This window comes from Centrocercus urophasianus, unplaced genomic scaffold (assembly GCF_019232065.1).
Source record: "Centrocercus urophasianus isolate 14NV4802_14NV808 unplaced genomic scaffold, USGS_Curo_1.0 seq_12, whole genome shotgun sequence".
NCBI classification, from domain to species: Eukaryota; Metazoa; Chordata; class Aves; order Galliformes; family Phasianidae; genus Centrocercus; species Centrocercus urophasianus.
This window is the reverse complement of record NW_024884364.1, coordinates 57,272,207-57,291,521: the sequence shown is the minus strand read 5'-3', so window position 1 is coordinate 57,291,521 and position 19,315 is coordinate 57,272,207. Positions and strand designations below refer to the sequence as shown.

Here is a 19,315-nt window from a genome sequence, read left to right as displayed (position 1 = left end):
TTTGTGTTGCAGATCAAGGCTAGGTACACTTCCCAAATTGAAAAACGTCTAACCCTTACAAAAACAGCTTTCTCTCACAGACTAAAAGAGAGAAAATTAAGTAAATGCTAGAGAAAAGGCTATCAAAGTAAAATACGCCAAAGACAAAGAAATCCCTCCCTAGTGGTGCTGCCTGTGCTCACAGTTTCCAAAGCATGGAGTCAGCACAGCCCCGCTGTCTGCGGCCACAGCCAAGAGGACAGGTTAGCACAGGGGGAGTCAAGCAGGCAGCCGGGGTGCTCACTCCACCTTCTGCCCGGGATCTGTTCTCTCAATTACATTTCCATTTGGTCAAAGGTTCCACATCAGAAAGCCATTTTCAGTAATCACGTGCATTCTCCCGTCTCGCTCTCACATGCACATCCAAGGTGCTTTGCCAGGCTAGTAACAGTTATCTGAAGGTATAGGGGCTGCTGCATTTACACTGGGATTTCCACTTAATTCTTACCAACTCACGTAAAACTAGAATCAAACACTGAAGCTCAGTTCAGGAAGAAAGAGCTATAGTGGAAAATATCCCTGCTCTAATGACAAACTGCAAAAACACCTCATCCATCCACTGACACGCAAAAAATTGAAAGTTCATTTCTGGAACTGACCTTGACACTTGGCAGAGGGAAAGGCCTCCGTCATCCAGCAAAGCTCTGTGCAAGCAACCAGGCTGCTGAATTCTCACCATGCCTTTTGCATCAGCAGTGCTGGGTAAAGAAGCTAGCGTTTTACCTTATGGGCACAATGCAAAATACACAAGTGATGTGCTCCCTAAGTAGGAACAGCAGCTCCTTCTGCACCTTTCTCTCTGTTGTCAGAGATACCTCTTTCAGACCAAAACATCTGAGAAGAAAAGCCTGACACGGAAAAGATAACTGGGAGTCAGCACATAAAGACACCCTATTGGCCAGATTCCCATCATCTTATTCCTGCTTGAAGCAGGATCCTATGAAAAGAGAAAGCAAAGACAGGAGAACAAAACTGAACTGCATGTGCTTATTATGAAACAACTATCTGCAGTTTAATGGCAACACCTTTGCAGATTTATTTAGCAGTAGAAAATATTCTCTGCCAGAGAGACTACACAAAGCACACTCTGGGCTTTAATCCCTTTTGGATTAAACCTATCCACAGGAATGTACACAAGCCCCTTACTGGAAAAGATGTTTCTAGGTTCAGGAGACAAAGAGCAGCTTCTAGACCAATCAGCTAAACTAGTTTGCACAGCATCTTCAGGGCTCTTTTAACACTTAGCTCAGCCATGTGCTTTCTATTGCATATTTAAGAGACTGGGCATCAGGGGAGAGAATGCTTTCCTCTCAGGCACGAGGGGGGTGTTAATCACGGTTACAAGTCAGCTTGGAGTACAACAAATTCCCATGTCCTTGCACATTAGCACTTTCTGCCATAATCTCCAGTTTTAGGACCTGGGTTTTAAGACTGTATTTCAGCCAACAACTCCCTACACATCACTCAAACTTTCTGTCTTGCAAAAGAAGTGCTGTCGAGAGACTTTGAGCAAACATTTCTCTCTCATTAAACATTAGAGAACAACATCGCTATTTTACGGTTATATATACATACACACATGTTAAAAACAAAGCACAAGAGAGATCACATGGGATAATCTCAAATGTGCAATTCTATTTGTAGACCCATAAGCTAAAAACGGAATGAGAGGGAGATTTTTAAATGCTGGAAAGCAATTTGCATGCGCTACCCTGCATCCATTCCTGTAGCTGCAGCACGCACTTGAAAGCCAAGCATTAGAACTTTCTCTTTAAAAAAAGTTATCTACTTTCTCCTCCTGATTTACTGCAGAACAGTGGACAGCCAGCTGATAATGGCCAGTGGCTGAGGTCTGTCTGCCATACCTGGCGCAAAGGATGTAAATTGCACCCGCTCTCCTCTCGGCGCCGCTTGCCAGCTTTCACATAACTCGTTGGGACTTCGTATCTTTGGAATTTCTCCCTCATTAAGCTTGGCCAATGTTGGCCAGCAGACCTAAAAAGCACTGGGCGGAAGAGCAGGCAAGGAGGCACACGTGCTACCACCGAGAAGCCTCATTTCCTTCGGAAGTTGAGATAAAAATACGGAATGTCACAGAAGAAACAGGAGGAGCCCCCAGGCAGGTGGGGTTGATGAAACTACAATTAAACACAGTCAGGAAAGATTACATTTCAAGGAGATATATCCCTTTTAACATAAACAGCAAATTAATTCTCCCGTCTTTGATCCTAATGCCAAAATGTAAAGCTCACCCCTGAAAGACGGGAGCTGGAGCTGTGCTCCCGCCGCCTATGCCGGCAGTAGGAATCTGCTGCAGAGCCCACTTCAGACTGGGTACTTGCTAAAATTAAAGCACGGTGCTCTGTCACAGCTCTCATTGGGTTTTATTTCAGCCCAGACTGACAAGAGCACACATGTTCTAACAGTGCGTTGACAGAGTTGTCTTGTTTTCCCCGAGCAGACAGTGTGTCTGATTCACCAGCGGTAAATCGAGCCGTGCTGCATATTTGACAGAAAATATTCCAAATGCAGCCCCATGCCTCTTGCTGTTATCTCCACACAGCACAGTTTCCCAATAGAAGCTGACCCTCATCAGACAACTCCAACACACTCTTGGTCACGCAGCCAGGCCACAGCTCCCTCAGCAGGGCCTGCATGCAGCAGTACTCAGCTTTGTGTCAGCACAGGTGTGACCAGGGAGCTTAGATATTGCGGTAGTGAAAGCAGCTGTGTGCTGCCACACAGAGATTTCACCATGGTTGATATTAGGATTCCCTCCCACAGATGCCAGCAGTCGTTCCTTTCAAATACACCTGGAAATCACACTGCCATTAGTGACTTCCTTGTAGGTCTCTGGGTGGCTGCAGGTACCAGGCCTGCAGTTAAACTGCATTTTCAGTGTTGATTGATAAAAAATAGCCAAATGCTGGAATGCAAGCACCTGTCCCACTCACTGTAAGGACAGCAGCAGACATCAGCAGCTCTTCCACTCTTTGCTCCAGAATGCTGGGCCAGTTGCACCAACAGACCAAAGGAAAAATTTTTAAGGAGCAAGTCCAGGCTTGTCTGAATTGCTGGAGACTTGCTGAGAAACCTTCACACACAGATGCACTGCCACCCATCTGCCAGTGGAAGTCAGCTGCAGCCCGTGCAGCCCGTGGCACTATGCTTCAGGTACAGAGTCTGTCATGCGCTGATCAGTAATAACAGACCTTGGTGGCACAGCTCAGCTAAGGGAAGCACCCTGACCACCGCCAGCTGTGCTACAGCAAGGTGCTACCTGGTTCTCCTATGGCTAGGCAGGCAGGATTTTACCACTGCCTCCCTAAGAGAGGAGATTCTTCTGCACTACAGCAAAGTTCCCTTTAGGTGGACATAAACAGAGTCAGGACGTCTTTACAATGTAAATTGCATGTAATTTATGGGGCAGGAGCAAAACATTTTCTGCTAGATAGGATGAGGCCTTGCAGATCAGACCGAAAGCAGGAGGCGATGAGAAGACAGAGTCAATACAGCTGACTTTACATCCTCTCAATACAGAGATCCAATGCAAAAGCTACTAAATGAACCACGCTAAGTCCTCACATTCAAAGCTCTTTGGCTGTTAACAGGTAATAGATGCTAGTGAAGCAGCAATGGTGCCCTCAAGGATCTTTATGGCAGAAAGAAAACATCTGTTTCTTCCAGCCTTGAAACAGTCAGGTTCCAAAACAAGCATGTTAAAATATATAGAGGGAGATCCACCCGCAAGGACAGCTGGCAACAGGCCATGCATGCAAGCAGTCTTTTGCTCAGGTGGAAATCTTATACTAAGAAACTATGTGCTGGAAAAAGCAAGTAGAGCAACACGTGTGTATGAACATTTCACATCTCTTTTCTTCTCTCCCCTGTTGCAAATTTTCCACCCAACCACACAGTACCACTGTGAAGTTGCTCATTACTGGAGCAGTCATGCTAAGTGCTAGCTCTCTCCATTCAAACCATGTTGTATATGGTTTCCCAAAATGCTTAATAACACCCAGGGCTTCCTGCCCCACTTGAAGAAGCATGTTGAGCCTCCTTCCTACAGCAGCACCAAATCTTACACCTCCCCCCCTCCTCCCAAATAAGCTTCTCTAGCCTAACAGTCTCACCAACCACCCCAGCGCTTGGATGAGCAGAGTGAAAGTTTGCCCTCTGTACAACCTGATGCCAGCACTGCATCAGGAAAGTTTATTGGACTATGTCCAAACATACTTTTTGCAGTTGCAAAGTGACTGCCCCACTGCCTGCAAGACTATCTTAGCTCTTCTCTACCATCTTCCAAACCAGGTTATTAGAGTTCAAGGGACCATACCATTCAGTTTTGTTTTCCTCTGACCTGCAACAGAAAGTGACCAGTTTTTTTTTTTGTTTGTTTGTTTTGTTTTGTTTTTAACATCAGCTAAATCTCTAGAGGAGATCAGAGGTTAATCAGCTTCAGGAGGGACTGGACAGTAGGGCTGCACACACTGTAAATGCATTTCCTATTTATTCATTTTCCACAGAACAGTTATTTCATAGCTGTGCCAGGTAACTGTTTATTCAAAGACTGCAAAATTTTGTACCGACCAGTATTAAGCAAGCTCACATCTGAAGGACACACAAGCAGAGTGCCAGCACTCCCCATGGGAATGACCTTTGTTTTTAGGTTCCCCAAACCAGTTCATACAAAGAGTAAAAGCTTTCGGCAGCACTGTTGGCTTCAAGTCTGCTTTGGCTAACCTAAGAACAAGCACAGCCATGGACGATAAGCTAGTGCTATAAGGAAGCTGCTCTAAGCCAGGGAAATCAGTGTGCTCTTGTCTCCATACTCAAAAGGCAGCCCACATTCAGCTTCTTCAGACTGGCTTGCCCTAGCTCTATTGCATGCTACCATGAAGACCCATACATTCATGGTCTTTCAGAGTGACGCATCAACTTCTTTTTTTTTCTCCACACTAAAAGATCAAAATCCATAGACTATCTTTTGTTTTGTTTTGTTTTGTTTTCATTTAAAATAACAAAAGTTAGGGTAAACTTTTGATGCTTATTATTTTTTTATTTTTGTTTTCTCCTCATTTAATCTGCCTGTGTGCACAAGAACACAAAACACTTATCTTCTGTAGTCTTTCCACAGGCCAATTTCGGGGTGCAAAGGATAGATAGTCCGTAATGTCACAGTTTGCAACACCGTATGGACCATCAGAAAAAGGCAGACAAGACTCAAAGTGACTTGTCTACCATAACATAAAAACCATTCAGCAGAGCTGGAAAGGCAGCAATGAATAATTCTGGTAACCTCTCCTACCGAAGTTCATGAGATGAGACATACTTCTGTGCAGGCCTGGAGGTTTTGGTTTGGGGTTTTTCATTGTTCTGTATACCATGTACAGAAAGGGTAAGACAGGCAAGCACTAAAAGCAATGCAGCCTCTTTCATAAATCAGGATACAGTACCCAGTTGTTTACTTAGCATAATCTTACACAGACTAGACTGGACAAGTCATGAAACACTGGGCACAAGAGCTGAGAAATGCTGCTATTAAAAAGGCATGCGGAAAACTTTCCCAGAGGATGCCAAGAGAACGTGTGGGAAGAGGTAGGAGGAAGAAGCAGCAGCGTCAGGGTTATAACAAACAGTGAAAAAGTGATTTGTGCTTTTTCCTCAAAATCAGCTACTGAAGATTTCAAACAGAAAAGCATCTCTGGAAGTGGAACACAGGACCGACACTGGAAACAACTGTGCAGCTGCAAGTAAGGCCTCCAAAAGAGTCGAGCTGCATGTTTAGGATAGAATGCTAACAAGCTCAGATGCACACAAATTTGCCAAGTAAGCTTTGCTAAGGTTTTAAATGGTTTGAGGTTTTAGGGTGTTTTGGCTTTTTGTTTTTTTTCACAATAGAAAAGGATTCTTCTAACTAACCAGTGAATGCTGCCAAATCTCACAGCATACTTGTGTTGCATCTGATAACATCAGTCACGCTCACTTGGTGTGCTACAGAGCTGAACGACCGACCGTATGGAGCAAGCAGCCTGTGGAAACCCAGCAGCATGGGAGGGAGTAATTTTGGGAAGGGGTCAACACTTACTCAACATGGCCTTTTCCAAAACAATGCCCCATAAGGAACGGTCACTTACATAAAAAAGCTTCAAGACAGACTGCAAGAACCTCTCAAACAAAGCCTCCCCACCAACATGCGTGCAAGCCTGAGATTCAGCCTACATGCATACAGTTTAGAAAACAATTTTTCAAGTGTGTATATGCTGATAGCTCACCCAACAGACAGAACAGCTTTCAATTGCTGAAGACTGGTATTTTGTTGTTACTTGCTCTATGTTCCAGTGACATTTTTTCACCCTTACATGTGCTCCAAATTCACCCTCAGACAGCACAAGTATGATCTACATGCATGCCATACTATTAGAAGGCTTTCAGACCTTTAGATCTTTCAGTGCTTGCATGAGTGCTGTAGATCTGTGGATTTATACAGACCTACACGATTTTACAGAGCTTTTCTTAATTTGTTTAGAGAAGAGAAAAGTGGAAGAGACAGCAAAGCTGCACGTCGACATCCCCCACCATTTCAGGCAGCAGTACTGACGAGTCATAATATACTCAAAGATCAAGCTGATATCTTCAGCCCACCTCCTCTTTTCTCATCCTTACCACCATTCTTCTCAAAATTAAAATCTGAATAGAAAACCACAAGAAAAGCTGGGAAGGATGAAGAGCATTACCAAAACACCATGTACAGTTTGAGCTATAATGTTTCTTCCAGCATTGCTAGTTGGAGGTTACACAACCTCATTTTCTCTGTGCCAACCAAAACTTTCTACGGGAAGTCTTCACTTTGACTTGGACATTCCTTCTGTTCAGGTCATCAAAGCTTTACAGAGCTGATGTAACCTTGGTGATCCTGAGCAATGCAGGAACTGCAGAATTGGGCCTTGAAAACTGAAAATCTGAGGCGTGCCTACAGAGCTTGCCAACACATTAGGCTTTCTAATTTTTTAAGTGTTTGGCAAAGCAAGCACTGGATCAGAGGTACCTGAGAAGAAAGAAAGTCTTGTGTGTGTTCTCAGCATCAGTTAAACAAAACAATCAGATATCATCCACAGCAACATTTAAGCACAAAATACTGCCAGCAATACATGTGCAGAGGCACGAATCACCTAGAGCCACAGTAGCTGCTCATCAAAAAAAATTCCAATTTCAGTTTTTTAGGAGAGTTTCCATTCCAGCCTCTTTCCCCACATACACACAGTTAGTTACCATTAGTTCTCAAGAGCAGTTCGTGCAAACAAAGCTATGAAAGCAAGTGGAGAAGATCCTTATGTTCTCTGCTCTTAAATGTCTGCATAAGTTGCAGTCAGCTAGAATGATGAAGAAGCTGCTTTAAACATGATCTGCCAGTAAAGGAGATGCTCAGGAAACCCTTCCTTGAGAAAACCAAGCAGTACCTGGATGGCAAGGCCATCTTTGGCAACAACACCAATCTGAGCTCTTTCCTCCCCTTCTCATCCATGACCATCAGTGGCTCTTTCCCAATCTCATGCCACATTCATCGTAGTGAAGACTACGTGCTAAACTACAGCAGCAAACTCATCCAGGTTATAAATAACCATCAGGAAGAGAAAAGTGAGTGAATTTTTAGTGGAATTGTGGCCTGCTCGCTGATCCAGGTCACCACCTGGCCCTTAGGCCTTGGTGCCAGCACAAATACGGAGATGCAGACAGGGAGCCAAGTGCTGATGGCAGCAGGAGCAGACAGGAATATCCTATGGGAATATCATCCATGCCTGGTGTTAAAAAGTAGAGTTGACTTAGCATGACTTGGAAGAATTTACACCACATTTTTGGCCTCCACAGGCTCATTACTTTGAAGTAAAAACACATGAGCTCCACTCGTAGGAGTAACGACACTTCTACACTGCGTGGGGCTAACATCTCCCAATCCTCCCTCTGACTGCCATGTATCCCTAAAAAAGAATGAGCTTATGAGGTAGAAGATAGTGCCAATATACAACTTTCAAAACCAGCCAAATATTGCAGAAAGTTTCAAAACATAAGCCATCTCCTGCAACATGAGCTCAGCCACTCTATACACAGCATTTTTCAATTGCTTGCCTTTTGCTGTGCAACCTCTCCATTGCAACTGTTAGTGATTAATATACACTATTAAAAACAGAGGGAGTGTGCAATACAGCCAGAGTTACTGTTATGGAAGAAACCTTCGCTGCTACAGTCCAGCAAGCTGCCCTACTTCACAGTGCTGCACAAATGGAAACATTTGCTGAGCAAAGAGCATTCGCTTTATGTCAACGCACCTTCATCCTTCTCTGTTTTGTCTACATGTTAACTGCAGAAAAATAGCACTGCCTCTCGAGAAGGCAGCCTTTGAAAACTTCCAGTTGAACATCAGTTTTTATCAGGCCATCTTACAAAGCAAGAATGTCTAGCTCTTGGCAGACACAACAGCTTCAATTAGAGATCAGCAGTCACACTGCTCATCGATCACAGGGAGATCGAGAGATAGGACTGAAGTACTGTCAGTTGACCCATCCCTGCCTTCTTGTTTTCCTCTCTATCCAGCCTGGTCACCCATCACACCTCAGCCACTTGCCAGGCAGCTTCTGTCCAAGTCCATTTGGACCTGCTGGGGCCCATGCACAAACTATCAAAATAGAAAATATTTTGCAGCTATACCCTTGTAAGAGTTTTTTGCTTAATACAACCAGCTTGCCAAAGACCCCTGCTCTGTGCAATGTATGCACATTAACCTAATTTTTTCCCTAATGTCTATGTAAGACTGAGGAATTTAGAAAATTTAGATGCTTGATTTCAGGATGAACTTCAAAAAGTGCAGTATCAGTCAGGCGTTGTGGATATTGCACAAAAGGAGCAATTTTAAATCTCAAGCCATCGCTGAGGATGTAACTTGGTAAAACACAACTGGAATCAACAGGGAAAACTCTTGCTTTTTCTGGTCTGTTTTGAAGTCTTAATTTAAACTGATTGCTTTTTGAACAGTATAAGCTACATGACAGCTACGGATTCAAGCATGGATGTATATTTTTTATTTCTGTGGCTGGGTTAATTTCCCGTCTTTCTCATCTAAAGCTCCACAGTAAATCCCCTTGGGTCAGTTACAACTACTACTTTACACTGCTGAATTCTGCCAGCAATCTGCTCATCGTTCCTGCAGATGTTTCTGCTTTCAGGCTTCTGGGAACTTTATTGGACCCATTTCCTCTGAATAAATGTACGCCCTTTTTAGGCTGCAAATGTACCAGGGAAACTACTGTCAAGCAGCCTCCTCACCTTCTTTTTTGGTACAGCAGACGCAAGATGCTACATTTAAAAGAAAAAAAGTGGGAAGTGGGGAATGTGCCTTTCCTCCCCTCTTCTGAGAAGTTTCAGATAAGGGAGTGCTACACGTGCTCCTGGGGGCAGCCACGGCAATTTGTGAAAGGCCAGAGGCCCCTACACACAAGCATACAGAAATCTCATAATGGGCAGACAGACTCAAGAGGTCGAGCCCTGCAAACAGAAAGCAAACATTCACTTGCAAGGACCATTCCCTTCCACATAAACCTGAGCTAAACTGCATGCCATCTCTTGCTGTTGAATTTTACTCACATTACTACCCAAGCAGAATGTTTCTCTACTCACCTCAGTAACGTCCATGACTTTGATGGCTGCCAACTGGCCGGTTTTGACATGTCGACCCTGAAAAGAGAGAGAAGCATCAGCACCAGCATTTCACCAATCCCTTGAGCACACACAGAGCAAAGCATTTGGAGAGCTCCAGCTGCTGGGTTTTGCCCAGCTGTGCTGGACTCTTCTCTTCTGCTATTTCACGTGAAAAGCAACAAATACGCTAGATAGCTAAAGAAGAGAGATTCCTTTTTAAATGTTCTTACAGAAATCTTAGGACCCATTCTTTATCTCCACATTAAGAGGATGATCATTAAGATTAAGCACAGACATTGCATTCGCTTTTCTTTCTATCTCAGCAAAGCTCATAGTAAGTATGGATCATTTATTAATGCATTATAATGTTAAACTCCATATACCACATATTTTATTTGTAAGCATTCGTGCCTAATTAGAATAGCCTGGGTTGTATTCTACTGGGTAAATGCAAACAAGCTGGGCGAGTTAAAAAAGTACATTTGTCTCCGCTTTGGTCTTCACTGTTAAGTAAAAGTAAAAACAAAAAATGGTGGAGTTTCTTCAAGTGATCTGTCAGACCTGCAGAGCTCTCTTCGTTTGTCTCTTGATGATGAAGAGGATGTCTCCCTTCAGCTACACCACCATTAGGGTACGGTTAGTACCCTTACTGTACTGCTTGAGCTGAATTAATAGATCCCAGCTACTGCAGGGGGGAGCTCTTTCCCCTGCCTCCCTCCCTCCTCCTGTCACATATTTCTCCCATGAGCATCGAGCTCATTCTGGCACTCATCAGATCATATGATAAGCTGATTTAGATCACTAAAATGGCAGAAAGTTAACACAGAAAAAGCAAACTGCGGGGCAGGGAGGAGGAGGGATGCAGATCAGGAAATTAAACGGGCTTGCTCTGCAAGCAGAGCAGAGCCAGAGCTGGCACAGGGCAGACCACGCGGAGGGGAGACAGGAGCACAACAGTCCCTTTCCAGCTCTGCTGAGCTGCGACTCAGCACAGCTGACTTGTGACAAAAAATATTTTTCTCTGGTACATTTTTGCAGAGACTGGAGCCATACCAATTAACTATTCCTTTTTTTTCTTCTAGCAAGCATTTAGCAATGGTTCCAGCTCTTCACATAACACTGAGTCTGTTCGAGGATGTCCAGCTCAACAATCCAGCAGTGCTTTACATATTCAAGACTGGCACCCCAGAAGGACAGCACAGCAAACCACCAGTCCCTTTGGAGAAATCTCAGCCCCTTCATACTTTGCCATGCCCTCTGCAGAGGTAATGTCCAGCTACTTCTGTTGCATGACAAAGAACTCAGATGAAATGCTGCAGAATTCACAGCCTCCAGCTTCTTTTACAACTTGCATTGTGCTGCACTCTCCCCTCATTAACCAATTCACGTGTTTTCTATAAATAAATTACTGTACTCGAGATTCTGCCTGCTCTGTAAAGTCTCGTTATTACATGCATTTCTTTGTACAGTTTGGTCTCAAAGCTAGGTTGGATTTTGAAACAAAATTAGGGTTATAACATATGTACAATGGCCAAGACTGACCTCACTTTGACCCCGCTACTTCTTGAGGCTTTCAGCAAGCCTTGGGGATCTCCAACTCCAACATCCCACCCTGGACCTCTGCCTAATGACAAAAGCTGTGGTGGTCTTGTTGAGATTTACCATGCTGCCAAGGAATGAGGGGAAAATGCCTTACAATGAGCTGGAAAGATGCCTCCTCTCTCAGCTCTGCCCTTGTTCTCCGCTACTCTGTGCAGAGAAATAAAAGGTCCAAGGATAACAGGCAAGCACAGTTTGAGATACAAAAAGAACAAGTTAAAGTTAAGAGAGGAACAAGGACATCTCTGAGAAGGACTAAGGAAAAGGAAACTTTAAAAGAAAACAGTGAAACATGGTTTGCCAGACTGCAAAAGTGGCATACAAGAAGAAGGAAGGAGCATGAAATCCCCAGGGTGCCGTTTATTTTATGAGGAAAAAAAAAGTTTGCTTTATTTGTCATTTTAAACCTATGAATTACTGCTGGGCTTACTATTTCCAGACAGGAGCCTGAAACCTCCCAAAGGCTCAGCTTCCCAGCTTTCTCCAGACAACATTCCTCCCTGCAAGGCTGCTCAACTCTGATGGGCCATGCCCCAACCTCACCGTCCCTCTCCCAGCCTCCTAGCATCCCACCAGTGCCTCCACTCCTTGAGAGTGAACCCAGAGCGTGGCCATCACTTGTGCTTCACTTCACTGCCTCTGCAGCAGGGAGGGGAAAAGCCTCCCCACGGCCTCCTGAGGGACTGGAAAACAGGGGAATTGCAGACTGTGGGAAACGTGGGCTTCTCAGTATCCCAGGCCAAATTTAAAGCCTGGTCATTTCAGAGCATCGTTAAAAATTACTCCGTATATCCTTTTCACAACGTATGGAGCGTTCATACTCTAAGCATCCACAACATAAATTTGGGGGAGGGGAGAGGAGAGCATAACAAATTGATTTATAAGTGAGAAGACATTTTCAAGTCAGATTCTTTTTATTAAAAACATTTTTAGAGAGAGAGGAAAAAAAAACATCACAGGCACAGCATATAAGCAGGAGAAGAGCTTTTGTTTGTTTGTTTATCCGCTCAACAGCTCTGCTCAAGAACAGACTCGTCAAACTATTAGCATGCTGGTACAATTATGCTTGTAAGATAAAATGGCTAAGTAAGCCTGGTTTGGAAGCCGGTATTCTGACATTCATAGCTGGCTTTCACTTTGGAAAACTCTGTCTACATTAATAACAAAAACAATAAATAAATTGTTAATTGGCTGAGTGCGCCAAAGAGGAGACACCCTCAGGACTCCATCTCCAGGGGTTGATTAGAACTTACTCAATGCCACCTCCCCAAGCCCTCACAGAGGTGGCAAGCACCAGGGCCCAGCCGTGCATCATCTCAGTGATGCAGCCAGCCCATCTGTCAGCAGGACACCATTTTGTGCTGTGCGGCCCTGGCCCTGGAGCAACCTGGATCTACATACCCCTCCATGGGGACGATGGCAAATGTGGTTGGCAACCCTGCCTCATGACAGAGGCGACTGATCTTTGAGATCTCTTCCAATCCAAGCCATTCTGTGTTGGCACTGCCAGCTGAGCTGGCCACCACCCTCACGGCCAAGAGCATACTGATGCGTCCCCTTCATTCAGGCCATCTTAGGAAGTTTAGTAGCCAGAATTCCCAAACTCCTTGCTGTTTTCTTTTTTGTTTTGTTTTTAAAACACATCCTCCCCTCAGTCCCTTCCCTCTTTCCTTCCATCTATTCATAATAAAGCACTTGCTTATCCTCCTGAGGAAGGAATGTAAGGATATTTTTACAACAACTACTGCTCCCTTCTATTTATAAATGATCTGTTGGGCAAACACAGAGCTAGGATGAGCAAGTCAATGGAGCTGAGTTTACTGACCCCAAACCTTGTCCTGTGTCTTCTCATGGGGGTGACAGGATTTTCATTACGTACAGGAGATTTTGAAACAGAGCTCTTCTCATCAGCAGCGCAACATTTAACTGGATGTTAGACTGGATCCATGCATGTTCCCAGCCACATTTGATAGCAATGTGCTGTTTATTTCTTGTCTCAGTGGGCTTTCTGCATGTTGAAAAGCAGAGGGGACAAGGGGAATCCTTGGTCGACTGCCAGGATCTGCAGAACATTATGAATTCCAAGCCTACCCACGCTCTCCAAGTCAGTTAATACACCTACTTCTTGCCTCCACACATTATTACTGTATTGTTTGGGAAAGGTTCAAAGGGAAGTAGTGTAATGTACTGTTATGGGTGGTTTTTTTTCCTCTCAGATGTCTTAATGTTATCAAAGAACTATGCAAATGAAATGCAAAGGAAACGCTATCTGTTCATTTACTGGCTCTCCCCTCTAGTCAACCAAGACACATATTCCACAGTAATGCAATTCTCCTATTAACACAACCTCTTGCCTGAGTATTAATGTGCCTTTTGGGGGACTGTTCCTGGAAATCTGCTCCCCAGCTGAATGGCATGAAAGAAGAATATGGAGCAACATCACAAATTCAGGAAGGAAAACAGCACGTGGAACTCATAACTAGCAAACTTGGATTATCCTGTGCACTACACAGTCTTTGGAAAACCTTCCTAGCCTCTCATTATTCTGTGCTGACAATTAAGAAGAGATGAGCAAGCAAGATGAAAAAAAACCCTACTAATTCACATTTCAGTTGCTATGATGCATGCATAAGCAGCAGGCCAGATTTAAACATGTTAGCAAGTAAAAACGTACTGCTCCACCACCTCTCAGTGCAATGCCCCCATGCCAAAATTAACTTTTCAATTTGTTTCTCACTTGGTTGACTCTAAGCTCCTACCAGCCTGAGGCAATAGGCCATGGAGCAATGCTCTGCTATTAGGTTGCACACCCTGGTGCAGTAAATGATACCGTGTTGTTCCAACACATGTTTACAACCAGCTCTTTTTGTCACTCGCCAGCACAGGCAGTTTCACAGCAACCAACTCAGTGCTGTGAACACCCAGGCTCTATGAGGCATTTCTTCCCACTCCCAAAAAACGACCAGATCTACCCTGTGAAAAGCAGTGAGAGCAGGGCTTGCAGAGAACATAGAGTATGCATTTTAATAGGGAAAAAGATAGAACAGAACACAGCAAAAAGAAAAAGAAAACTCCTCGGTTAAGAAATAAATAAATAAAAATAAAACATTATTAAGCAAGAAGCCTACCTCATTGCTTTTGTAGCCAAACTAATGCTGTTCTGATAAAGCCTTTTGCAACCTAAATAATTACAGGCTCCAGCTATGGAGATAAATCTGTGAAAAAGAGATAAAGTTTGTCTGGCATAGAAGCTCCTTCTACAATGAAAATCAGCAAACAACCTCAGTACAAAGGCCTGGCACATCACTGCAGAAATGCAGAAGAGTTAAGAAAAGGCCAAAATCAATGTTCCTTTTTCCTGTTAAGATGACTACTAAGCCCAAACCAACCAGAAGCTATTAAAGACTCCTACTGTTCAAGTCAAAAGACGGGACAAAGTTCCGTGTTTTCCCTGTCTAGCACTTGACATCAAATGCCTGGAAAGCAAAATAGAAAACACCACCCCCTCTATCCCTCTTTAGATATCCACAGGCTCCCTAGCAATCTGTTGAAGAAATAATAATGACAATTTACTCATGCATAGTTCTGCATTCTGTAAAGTATGAAAGACACAGTTACTATCAGTTCTGTACTTCCAGGAATAGAGGAAAAAAGTGCAACACTATGAAGCAGGGAAAAAAAAAAAAAAAAAAAAAAAGAGAGAGAGCCCAATGCACTTTTTACTTCAATTACTAGTTTTGTGGTAGCTTTCCCACCCCCAAAGATGTTGGATGTACATCACCACAGGCACTTCCTTCTCCCAACAGCTCATTGCCTAAATAGGCAAAAAGGAAAGAAAGGAAGAGAACGAATGGTGGGAAAAGCATGGCAGAGAGCCATCCTCTGACTTTCCCAGGATCACAGCAGGTCAGTGGCAGAGCTCAGAGTCACAATGCATCCCAGGACCCTGCCCAAAGGGCCACCTCAAAACACTCTATCATGTGCCCAAGGCTGACACTTATGCCCGCTTTGGTTCTTGGCCACTCATACACCTACTAACTGACTGGGCAATAGGTGAATAAACACTTGAGTTAGCCCACTTGAGGCCCCAGCCTGGAAAACACCCTCTTGAAGAGCAGTCTTGTATTCCCTCCTCCCAGCCACCACAAGGTTATGCCTGGATTCAGCAACCTTCACCAAACACGACGTCACCCCTTTTCTCTCTCTCACAAGGGAGTCCCCTCCCCCCATCCTCTCTGAAAAAAGAACTGCCATCTGTTTTTCTGCTTCTAACCTTATTATTCCTTATTTTCAAATGTAGCTCGGTAACTTAGTTGGGTCAATATCAAAACACACCAACAAAACAAACAAACAAACAAAGAAAACTGAAACTCTCTAAAACAAAGAGAAGAATGAAAATACAGAGCAGAGGAATACCTCCTGCACAGACACAGTTGGCTCAGAGCACCTCTGGCTTCCTCTGGAAACATCAGCTAAAAGCTGCTGCTTCCAGCTCTCACTCAAAACAGTTCTTCACCTCACTTCAAGGTTTTAGCATTCACTAAATCACCCCTTCGAACTCTGATTTGTCTTTCCTGACCTCCCTGCAACAGCCTCTTCCACGCCGAACGATTTATTCCTAGTAAGCACAGCTGAAAACAAGCCTGTAAGCAGGAACATGAAGAGAACAACTGAGATCAAAACACATGCATGTAGATACAGATGAGGGCTACAGATGCACATGCACTTTCATTTTGCACCCAGCCAACCTATTTCACCACCAAACACCCCACAGCTGGGCTGGAGCTGGTCACACTGTTAGGATGACCGCAGGTCCAGGTGCCACCCCACAGGAATGCTGCCCATAGCAAGCAGCCCACCACAAGATGCTTCTGTCCCAAGGGACAGGGTCCCCATGTGGGCAAGGGAGCTTCAGAACAAGGCAGACACCTACACAGCTGAGAGACGGGGCAGACAGAAGGCAGAGCCGCCCAGTCGCTTCTCCAGGGAGACGGCAGAATAAGCCTGAACGAGAAGAGCCCGAGGCCTCTTCTCTTTGTTTGTTTTTAAAATGAATTCATATTGACATTTAACTCGCCGCTGCTGGACGGGCAAATCTGAGCTTTCTGACCCAAGGGAGCAATTTACACCTTGTGACTGAGGCCCCGTGCTGAGCTTGACAGGCCTGGGCCTGATTCTCCCAGTGCACCACGATGGAGAAGCTGCACAGGGAGCCCCTCGGGCGGTGCTGCAGGAGGTGACAGCCTCCCAGACAGTGCTCCCAAGCAGCACCAATGCAGGTATGCAAACATTTACTTGTCTTTTTCAAGGCTTACTATTTGGTCCCACCTACGATTAGGTACAAGAGAAACGGCCCCAAGAATCTCCTTCTCTTTGGCTCTTTCGTGGGATGATATCAGGAGGTACAAAACCTCATGATGAAGGCAAAAAGAAAAGAAAAAAGAAGAGGTGAGAAGGGGAAAGGGAGAAAGATTGGCTCTACCTGTTGATTTCTATTTTTACTATGGCTTTGCTAATGCTTGTTCAGCCTGCTCAACAAGGAGGAGCCCACCATACCACTGTATCCAGTATCTCCACCAAGAGGCCTCTGCCCCCCCGGGCGTAAGAAGTTACAAACAATCTTTACAGATTGGATTTGAACCTATAATTTTCCAGTTTAACATTAAAGAGGGGCAAGGGAAAGGAGAACTATTTTCATTTATACCACCCAGCGGAACAGTACAGCCAAACAGAGCAGGCAAGTTAAGACTGCGTAACGAGGTCTATTTCAACACAGCTGAAATAAAAAAGAAACGCATCCACGACCTTTAAAAAATTCCAGAACATTAGCATTAAAGGGGAAAAGTTAATGAAGTCTTAAATATATAAAATACATATGTACAATGAAATTCCAGTCCAAGTGTCAATACTCCACCACTGCCACAAGGCACAATAAAGAAGGGCTGGAAACTATGTTAGGACTTCCTGCATTTTATACTGGAGGCAGACTTCAGCTGCTATCTCCTTCGTTTTCAACCAGTCGTTACAAACCTGATCAGTGCCACTTCCTGTTAGTCACATCTCCTACCCTTAATGGAGCAGGGAGACATAATTCACCAGGCAGCAAATGCTGGAGCTGAAATGCAGTTTCCAAGGCACAAGATAGCTGGGGAAGCACAAAAGGAGGCTTTCTTGTAGAACACCACACCAGCCAGAGTAGAAGCCACACAGACTCAAGACTGTGCTTTATACTGTGACCCTCATGTACGAGCAAATTAAGAAATATTTTCCCTACTTGTTTGCAAGATGCAAAACATGCATTTAGCCTAAAGCCATATGTATTTTAATTAAACGAGGACTTACACTGTAAGGCTCTTTCCAGAATTATTCTTTTTTATTAATTTTCTGATACCCGGCCAAGTACATCTGTGATTCTAAAGCAAAAAAACACCTTGTCCTTGAGAAACTGGCAGGTAGCCAGAGCGATCTGTAAACAGCTTTCTGTCCCATGAACTATTTTCTAATACTCACACAGTATTCTCAGGCCTCAAACTATTTCTGCTTTGTCAGCACTCAAGCCTGACTCAGAAACTCCAGCCTATACTAACAATCCTTTCTTTACCAGACTTGGAAACAATAAAACCTCAACCTCAGAAAGACTCTGATCCTATTATTTATTTATCCAGTGAAGGAGGGAGAGTGGAGGGAACGATCAACAGGAACACAATTTCCTCTTGGTTGCTACCTGAGTAGTATTTAAGTTGCATTCCCAAAGCCTGTGGCCACTGCGTTTATTATTTGAAAGGGCCACTCAACAGAAAAGCCATTATGCAACATATTCAGCTTACAGGTTAATCCACGGATGAGAACAGTATTCATTAAGTAAATGGAGCCTGCACATTCTCCAATTATTACTTTTTACCAAGTGCTCAAGAACACACCAAGTGCCTTGCAAAAAACTAGTCAAAACATGTTCAATGCTCTGAAATAACACTGCATGGGCCTTAGCAGACCAAGCTGTGGCAAACAAAAAGGAAAAGAAATTCCTCAGGAGGGCATGTAAACAGGGACAAGGTGCTACTTCCTCCATAACTGATCCCCGACCACCCCTCACAGTGCACTGTGCACTTGTGGTACAAATATCATGCAGATTAAGCAAAAGTTTTGCCCAGTGCAAATGGATTTGTGAGATTTTAGCCACAAACGGCAGTCACCTTCTGTAACTGTAGATAGCACACAAGTTGCAGATTTTCTTAGCCTAATAACAATTGCACTTGGGAAAAACAAAATCTTTTCTCATGACACTGCACAAAAGTGGTATTCATCTCATGACCCAAAACCATCTGTTCCTGCAGACCACAAGTTGCTAATCTGGAGCAGAACTGTCATTAGACGTAATACAAAAATTGTTATTCAGAAAGGCCAAAATTTTGGTTGCAAACCATTTTGCAAACTGGAACAAATAAGACAACACAGTATTGCTCCAGACTACAAAAAAGCTGTGAGTACCAAAATTGAACCGTGGAGGCCAATCAACACGTTTTGTAATCAGCTGTGATCAATGACAGTTGAGCAGCCTATCCTGGCGTTACCATTTGTGAAGCCTTGTCTTGGATGCACAACCTGAAGAAGCAAGGAATGGGCGGCCCCCCCTAAGACCACAGCAAACTGATCACTGACTGGCTCATCTCCAGTAAATACAGGTAAGAAAAACAGGAGCCCCAAACCATTTCAGACTGCAGTTCCAGTCCCAGCAAAACAATCAAATTGCTCCAGACTGTCTCAGGAGTCCCCTACACACCCAAAGTTTCCGTACTCAGCTGGGTGTTTTCCAAAGAGGTAATTGTGAAAGTTCTCACGTATCTGCCCATACCCTGATGTTTCCAAGAGCATGCCTGCTGATGATGCAAGGGATGCACTCAGCCACATCTGACTCTCAGCATAGCTGAGAGCCTCACACCATCTCCTGCCACTTGGGTCTTTGCAAAATGACCTCTGCCAGTGC

General features: G+C 44.1%; 1 protein-coding gene across 11 annotated transcripts in view; it reads right to left on the bottom strand.

Annotated features, from left to right (window-relative positions):
* MAP4K4 (mitogen-activated protein kinase kinase kinase kinase 4) overlaps positions 1-19,315 on the bottom strand; it is a 151,370-nt gene that overhangs the window by 76,824 nt on the left and 55,231 nt on the right. For all 11 annotated transcript variants that reach the window (XM_042810293.1, XM_042810294.1, XM_042810299.1 and 8 more), the window contains exon 3: positions 9,712-9,768. In XM_042810293.1, coding sequence (XP_042666227.1) covers positions 9,712-9,768 — 57 coding nt within the window. The remainder of the gene's footprint in view (positions 1-9,711; positions 9,769-19,315) is intronic.